General features: G+C 45.5%; 1 protein-coding gene across 6 annotated transcripts in view; it reads left to right on the top strand.

The window, feature by feature from the left end:
• The window catches only part of AP2B1 (adaptor related protein complex 2 beta 1 subunit), a 164763-nt gene that overhangs the window by 57976 nt on the left and 97982 nt on the right, over positions 1-8805 (top strand). For all 6 annotated transcript variants that reach the window (XM_019511515.1, XM_019511514.1, XM_019511513.1 and 3 more), the window contains 2 exons: positions 6390-6505; positions 7655-7820. In XM_019511515.1, the coding sequence (XP_019367060.1) occupies positions 6390-6505; positions 7655-7820 (282 nt within the window). The remainder of the gene's footprint in view (positions 1-6389; positions 6506-7654; positions 7821-8805) is intronic.

Below are 8805 nucleotides of genomic sequence, written 5' to 3'. Positions count from 1 at the left end.
GCTGGTCTGAATAGATTTTGGTTGCAGATTTTTACTTCTATGGACTTCCCACCACATGTCGGAGTCAACAGAGGAGGTGACCTCCTGCCAGCCCATTTGCATTTCTAATTTTGGTGGATCTTTTCTAGTCAAGTAATGAGAAGGAGACAGTTTAAAAACCAGCAACAGCAAAAAATTGGGCTCCTGAGGCAGAAAGTACTACCTCTGTGAAGGAGCTTGACCAGATTTGGAGGTGATGCCTTTACAGGCTAGTATTCTCCAAATCTCTCACTTGAATCCACTCCAGTCCCTCCGCATCAGCAGTTAATTTGCTAACCAGGCCCTCTGATTTCCACAGAATCAGGTTGCTAAGATATTAGGATGCTGTAGGAGGCCTCTTGCCTGCCCTCACACATCAGGTCTTGTGAGACTCATGTCCAGTATATGTAAGGACTTACTAAAGATGCCTAGCTTATTTTCAGTGATAATTCTGTACCATATTACCATAAAAATGCATGTCCTAATAAGCAGAGTTAATTTTACTTTTAGCATCCTCTGAAGTCTTTGCTTTTGAAAATTAAGGTCTGTTTATTTCTCTGACAATAGCTTGAAAAGAAGGCAATCTCAAAACAATCCACTATAGCATGTAAGAGGACTCTTGTCTGTGGGTTAATAGACACCTGTTCCTGGGGCAGCAGAGTTTATTAGAGGCCATTTCCATCATGGATTGTAACTAATGGAGGAATCTCCTTATTCTCTGAGCCATCAAAGCACTCAAGTTTTTGATGGCTTAAAAATCTTCCTTTGACACAGGACAGAGCCAGCAGGAGCTCATGATGAATGAGAGTTCACAGGGATCCTCATCTCTGCCTGCAGAAATCCTGCCTTTCATCTAATTGTGTCTGTCCTAGGAGAGTAGATTCGTAAATATATTTGTATCCGCTGTGACTAGAGGCTGGGAGCAAGTGCATCCCTCTAGTTTGGGAGCAACTGGTTTGGGAGCAAGTGCGTTATCTGTCAAGAGTACAGGGAATCATGCATTGGCTATCTCTATCTGCAAGACAAAAGAGAAACGTGCCACCTGCAGCTATCATCATAGGGATACAAATGAAGCATCAGCCCAGCCCCAAAACTTTCCATCAGGTTAGAGCAGACAGGCTAGACAGACACTGGGTGCAAGGAGCAAAGCTAATGTAGTAAATACAGTAGGTGTTGGGGCATGGCAGGAGGGGGCAAATCCCATTCACAGTAAGATTCCTTCTGGAGAGAGGTCAGCAAAAGTTCTCAGATAAATGCAGGAGTGGGATCTTTACAGTACAGTTTACAGAATTGGGCTCACCTTCACTGGGTTGTGTTTGGTTTCTGTAGAACAGCAGCAATTTTGAATACCCCCTAGCTGGAAACTGCTTCTTTTCATATTGGCTCAGTTTCTACCTTTGCACTATAGAGTAGTCTGCCACACACACACATCATTCCTGAAGTGATATGTTGGAGTATGGAGTCTGCCTGCAGAAACCTCTCAAATGCCTGTCCCACAATAATAAACTCCCCCCTTATGGTGAGATGCATTTTGCCAAGAGTCAAAGTAGAATTGCATGTCCTTCCATAGCAATTCCCTTATAAAGAGCTCCTAATGGTACAGATCAGTGCTATGTAAACATAGGATGTTATCCCTGGCATAAGAGAGCATTCTGCAGACTGTTCAACGGGTCAGAATTACCCATATTAATTTGATTTTCCTGTTCCTGGTGCAGTTCTCAGTTCTTGGACAATGAGGTGTCATCAATTTCACCTTTAAGTTCTCATGCCCCACTGCATTTTTTGGACTGCAAGCAAAAATATTTCTAATGGCAAGCTAGGCTTTGTGCAACTTCTTTGAAAATAAATCATACTGTTTTAGTACAATTATAACCCATGTTCCTTTAAGGTCAGATAGGAAGAATTAAAAGTTCACCTTGTTTGAAATCATGGAGCAAAGTGGAGCTGTAGAACTGCTTCACGTCCATCATTGCTATTGAACATCTGTGAAGAAATGAAATAACTCATCTGGATATGTCTTCCTTACTGGCTGAGCCTGTAGAACTCATTGAGATCCCCAGGTGAACAGACAGCCCACAAGTCCATCTGCATAACATCTGTAACCTGGAGACCCTGAGGCTTTTCAGCTTCACAGTCCTCAAATGATGGTTTCTTACACCTCAAATGATGGCTTCCCAAGCAAGTAAGAGAAGAGATCAGAGCACCCTGTTATCAAGGCAGACACCTTTCAATTATAAGTTTCCAGGTTGTATTTTTCTTGCTGTAATGGTGTGACACACACTGAGCAGTGCTGAGGAGGACACCTTTTGTATTCTGTGTGCCTCTGTGAGAGAGATTTCTAGGTAGCCTTTTGTTTTCAGTGTGAGGACAGGACAAGTACACGATTAAAGCCCCTTTTCTACCTCTTCCTATTGCCAGGGCTGTCACTGAGTAGGATGCTACACTTGGAAAAATGTTGTTTTCTTGGCTGGGAGGAGGTTCCTGGTCACATGAGCCTAATGTCACGGGCTGGATTTATTTGCTGCCTGAGGTCTGTCCATGAGATTTTGCCAGTTCTCCAACTGAGCTTCTGATTTTGCTGTTTAATCCCCTTTGTTTCTCCTTACCACCCCCAAGCACTTCAAGATTGAAGGGGACTATTAGCTCACTCAGGTCTAAGATCCACCTACATAGATATTGTCTGTACCCAATAATGTTTGTGTCTCTATACTGAATGCTCTGTGAATATATTTATGGTGGCTGCTTATACACTGCCTTGAGCAGTCTGTTTCTCACATTAATCATTGGCTATGTAATGAGGCTTTATATGTACTCTGCTAACACCTCATTCTAGGCCCTGTTGCATCTGAGCCATTTATAGCTCTCATCCTTTGCTAGTAACCCTCAGAGCATTGTCTCCCTGATTTTTCCTATCTGCTAATGAATATAGCTCTACCACCTAGATATTCTGTTAGCACAGAGAGCATTCTAGCATCCAGTCTTGCTCTGTAATGGTGCTTAAAGCTAAGGTTTCAAGTCAGTCAGTCTTTAAATTGTTCTAGCCGTAGTTAATCTGAGAGAGGTATCTAGCCATAGAGTTAGTGAACCCACCCCACAGATACTGAAGCTGCTGTTCCATACCACGTTTGCTTGTGGTGCTAATCAGCAGGAATCTGGGTTTTCTGTTTCCCACAGAAAAACGTAGTAAAATGAGGATTTCCCTCCTTACTGGAGTAAAACACGGGTTTCTTATTTTAGCAGAGAAACCCGAGGGTTTTGCAGTGAGCTTTCTGCAGGCTGTCAGAGTTCCAGCCTAAAAGGGGCTGGGGGGAGCAAGAGGAAGGTGGTTAGGCAGGGTTTGCCACGTCATCGGCGGTGGCAGTCCCTTGAAGTTGAGGATGATGTCCATTAGGCTTGCTGGGTCCTCAGGTGACTGAGGAGCCCAATTCTGGATGCACATATTCTTTGGCAATGGGAATGGTGTTTCGCAGAGGAGTGGGATTCACAGTCCTGGGTTGGTCTCCTTCACCTTCTTCCACTGCTGCCATTTCACCTCAGTATCGAGTTGTTGGGCCTCAAAGTGGTGTGCATCTTGGTGGACCAAGTGGCTGTACACCGAACAGTCAGCAGCTTGCTCCTCCCAGCTGTTGGCATCAATGCCTCTGTGCTTGAGGGCAACCTTGAACATGTCTTTGTACCATTTCCTTCAGTTGCCCTTTGAGCATTGGCCAACAGAGAGCTGGGAAAAGAGACTCTGGCGAGGGAGGTGGTTCTGGGACATCTGTATGCAGTGGCCTGTCCATCAGACTTGATTTCTCAAGCGCAAGGTTTTGATGCTAGTGGACGCAGCTTTGTGGAGGACACTTGTGCTGGTCCAGCAGTCCTCCCATTTGATCCCTGGGATTCGACACGAGCACCGCTGGTGAAAGCTCTCAAGGGTCTTAATGTGGCGTCAGTAGACAGTCCAGCTTTTACTGCAGTAGAGGAGGGTGGTCAGCATGACAGCCTTATAAAGCAGGAGCTTCGTTAACTTCTGAAGGTCTCTATTTTTGAAGACACGTTGTCGCAGCTTGAAAGCGGCAGCACTGGTGCAGTTGACCCGATGGTAGCCTGTTGAGAGACGTGGCTGTCGAGATACAGAAAGTGCTCCACGTACTCCAGAGCCTCCCTGTCTACATAGATAGCGCAAGGGATGTTCAGCTGGCTTGGGGAGGGTGGGTGGAGAACCTTCGTTTTGGCAACGTTCAGGAACAGGCCAAGTCTCTTATACTAAGTGTTGAAGAGATCTAGGGTCGCTTGCACATCCTGTGCAGAGTGACCCATCACACAGCAATTGTCTACAAACTGAAGGTTACGGATGTCCTTGGTGGTGAGTTTCATTTTTGCCCAGAAGTGCCCAAGATCAAAAATCTTCCCGTCCAGTCAATAGTGGGTACCTACGCCAGATGGTAGATCATCTTGGATGAGGTGGATGATGATGGTCAGGTAGATGGTGAACAAGCTGGGGGTGACTGTGCAACCTTGTTTGACCCCAGTCTGGGTGCAGAAGGCGTTGGTTTCAGATCTTCCACTCAGGATGGTGGCGGTCATATAGTCATGCAGGAATCTCAGTATGGTGACAGACTTCAGCGGGCAGCCAAGGCATTGGAGGATAGTCCACAGCGCTTCACAATTTAAGGAATCAAACGCCTTGGTCAGGTCAGTGAAGGCGAGGAACAGTTCTTGATTTTGCTTCTGGTGTTTTTCTTGGATCTGCCTGGCAACGAAAACCATGTCTGCAGTGCCCTGGGATGGTTGGAAGCCGCATTGGGTTTCCAGAAGGATCTCCATGGTGATGGGATGAAGGCGGTTCAGAAGGATGCGGGCCAGGATCTTACCTGCAATGGACAGGATGGAAATCCCCCTGTAGTTCCCACAGTCAGATTTTTCCCCCTTCTTGTGGAAGGTCATGATGATCGTGTTCTTGAGATCCCTGGGGAATGTCCTCTTTGTCCCAAAGGTGGAGGATAAGCTGGTGGAGTCGTGATGTGAGCTGGAAGCCACCAGCATGGTAGACCTCTGTGGGTATACCATTGGGCCTGCAGGCTTTGTTGGTTTTCATTTGTTGGATGGCCCACTTCAGCTCTCTGATGGTTGGTGGATCACCAAGGGAAACCATCACAGGGCGTTGCGGGATGACTTGGAGGGTCTCCTCCGATATGGTGGACTCCCGGTTCAGGAGTTCAAAATGCTCCTTCCCGCGCAGACAGGTGCATCATCATCTTGAGGAGCCAGGAGCCATCCTGTAATCGGTGGGAGTTTTGTCCAATGGAGCAGTGTCTGTAGGTTGTCTTGGTGGCCTGGAAGAAGTTATGTATGTCATGTTGGTCGGCATAGCCCTGGATCATGCGCACCTTCTCTAACCCACCAGTTGTTTTTCATGTCACAGATGCATTGCTGGACCTTAGCCTTCAGCTGATGGTACACTGCTGTCTTTCACCAAGTTTGTGGATAGCTTTGCCAGGTGATGAAGGCTGCACACTTCTGCTTGAGGAGATTGCAGATCTGAGTATCATTGATGTCAAACCAGTCCTGGTTCTATTGCGATGCAAATTCAATAGTCTGGGCACAGGCGTCTTGGACAGCAGACTTGAGTTACTCCCAGTGTGCCTGGATAGAGATGTCATCGTTGCTAGGGACTTGCTCCAGTGCACTATATAACTGGGCCTGGAACTCCTCCTGCTGTAGAAGGGAACCAGCAGGGCTGTGGGGAAGGTGGGGGGAGTGAGGGGCACCAGCAGGGCTGTGAGGGCTGTGGAGTGCCTTTAATTTTAATCATGGATTGGGGGGGTGTTATTGGAGAATTTGCAATTTTTTATCAGAGAATATGCAACGTTTTTATCAGGGAAAATCAGGATCCCTGCCATTTCTCCCCCTAGCTTTTACATTCTTCTCTTCCGCCAGCACATTGTACTAGTCCCCCTTGAACTTGCTTTCAATTCTGAATACTGACAGGCAACTCCTGCAGGGTGCTAGCCTGTTTTGTATATTGGCTAGCAAGGAGATGCGGAAGTATTAATGCAGGTAGTGTCTGTTAATATCACTTTTGCACGTGTGCTGACCACTGTTTGGATATCATGTCAGAATAAAACCTTTTTTTTCTTGTGACAAGCCCTTGAGTTAAAGGACAGTGTCTTTGTCCTGCAAAGTTTTGAATATGCCAGCTCTGAGCTCCTATCTGCAAACTGTGCATGTGCTCTGGGCTGCTTGCTAGCCTTTGCCTCTGTTTTGGGCTTAGAAGTACACCTCAATTTTCTGATCATATACAACGTGAGGGTGGTTTATTTGCTTTGCCTTGTGACAAGTTCTAAGAAGCAGTTGTTCTAAAACTACCACACTGCATTTCTCCTCAGCAATCTGCAGAACGCTGTGTGAGTACCCTGCTGGATCTCATCCAGACCAAGGTCAACTATGTTGTCCAGGAGGCTATTGTTGTCATCAGAGACATCTTCCGCAAGTATCCCAACAAGTAAGTGAAAGTATTTCAGGCCTAAGGACCTGAGCAGCAAATGTCTTGAACGACAACTGCCCCTATTTCGGTCAGTGCCCTGTAACTCAAAGCTCCCGTTTGTGTAACTTCTGCAACTTTAATGGATAAGGTAGCTCTCTTTCTGAAAAGAGGGCTATTCTAATCCAAGAATGTTGTACCCCAGTGTTGCTAATAGATTGCTCTTTGACACAATGTTTGAGTGAGAAGAGTTTTCCTCCATACAAATGTTTAGTTTTCATTAAGTACAAGTTAATCAAAATCAGTAAAATTCTGATTATGGTGGTTACATTGAAACACTGACCTATCTTACAGCATTAGGCTCCTGTAATTGCTAGCATCTGTTGGGTGATTTTTATAAGCCACCTGCAGCAGAAGGTTCACAAACTTCAAAACATATTTCACCTCCCAAGAGTTCAGGGTGTTGTTTCAAACAAACTGCTCCATTTGTTAAACGTTACCATGGGCTTAGCCTTCTGTTTTATATGGGGGACTTGTGTGTGTTCAACTAGTACAGCAGCATCTTTCAACTGAGATGTGAGGATAGATGAGTAGCAAAGGGTATACATACATCTTCAGGCCTCTGTGACTAATCCTACTGTCAGTTGCAGGGAAGCTCCCTACCTGCCATAGAGGTACCCCACCAGAGCTGTGTGCTGATGCCAATATTCATTTTAGTGCTAAGCTATTGGGGAAATATTGATACCCTGGTTAGAAATCCCAGCCAGGAACAGCAGCCAGTGAAAAGGCAAGACCTGATAAAGATTCAAGAGAAGTGATTGAGCTTATTTGAATTGTTGGAGCAAAGATACCTTTTATTAAGGAGACAAATATGACAAGTCTGTGTCTTGAGTTTTATCTCCTACATAGTCTTGCTGCCTAAAAGAGAAAGAGGACCCTTTGGAATCGTAACTAAGTGGGCTTCATTTCCAAAGATGATAGTGTCATTGGAAACATTTTTATCATGTAACTCAACTCCTTGCTGTGTGCCATTTTATAGCTCGTAATAATGTAAGTTGTCATGACTTGGATCAGAGGGCTTCACCCCTAATGGCATGGCATGGGTTAGAGTGCCAGTTCCACAGTGACATGATTTGCCCCCAATAATCAGGCTTTGTTCTGGTAAATCAGGTATGAGAGCATCATTGCCACGTTGTGTGAGAATCTAGATTCCCTGGATGAGCCGGATGCCAGAGCTGCCATGATATGGATAGTGGGTGAATATGCAGAAAGAATAGACAACGCAGATGAGCTGCTGGAGAGCTTTTTGGAAGGATTCCATGATGAAAGCACCCAGGTAAATCTGTGCTCTCCACCCCCATCCTTCAAGGCGATTTGCAGTGGGTGTGCATGGCTGACCACAGTATTACTAGAGCTAATTGGAAAACTTCAAATGTTTGACTAAAATTCAAAGACTCTTGGGAGGCTGTCCTTCAGGATCCCCTGCTTTCATTTCCCTCTGTAGACTGGCTCCCTGGTCTGACTGTGTCTTGCGTAATACACCATAATATGTCCTCTAAAAAATAAAACAGGTGGAAAGCAGTGCATGATGGGAGTTTCCATATGTAGTGTATCATGGGAAATGTTACTTCTGCCAGGGAAACCAGGACAAATGGGGACACAAGGATATCCCAATGTGAGGCCCCTGGAGGTGCTACAGCAGCAAAATATTTTGTGGCTTGGGACCATTTTGTTTTCTGACAAAAATATCAATGTTATGGGAAGACCTGACACTTCATGCAAAATTTCATTTAGTTGAAGACCCAGTTTTCTAGAGGACACTTTCTGTTGAAAACTTTCAGCCAGTCCTGAGTGTGAAATTGCATATTCCAAGGCATATTACATCAGGAGTGATCCTGACTGACCTAGCTGTGCTGGCATAGTGGGGACTCAAATTATTCTGACAAAACTTCACTGTTACTAGTTTAAGTCTGTTTCACTGGGTTGGAGGTTGAAATAAGCTAACACCAGCTACACTGCAGTCTTGCCATTATGAGTTGATGGTAGGAGCATTTTGCCAGGATAGCATGTTGGTATTCCTATTGGGGTAATGCACTGCTAGTGTAGCCATTGCCTGAGGCTAAGGCTGAATGGCCCTCTCTGCCATTTGTATAAGAATTTAGTAGGCTTGTTTTGTGTCTTACTGGAATACAGAGTTAGTGCATCAAGTAGGTAGTTTTTGCTCTGAGGAAAGGAAAGACTTACATATGCTGTCCTAGTTGTCTTTAACACTGCCCGCGCCACCGCCCCCCCCCCCCGGGCAGTGGCTGCTTGGGACCAAA

Source organism: Gavialis gangeticus, unplaced genomic scaffold, assembly GCF_001723915.1.
Source record: "Gavialis gangeticus isolate Ggan-Ray unplaced genomic scaffold, GavGan_comp1, whole genome shotgun sequence".
Lineage (NCBI taxonomy): Eukaryota > Metazoa > Chordata > Crocodylia > Gavialidae > Gavialis > Gavialis gangeticus.
Note: the sequence above shows the minus strand (reverse complement) of the source record. Positions and strands in the feature narration are given on the sequence as shown.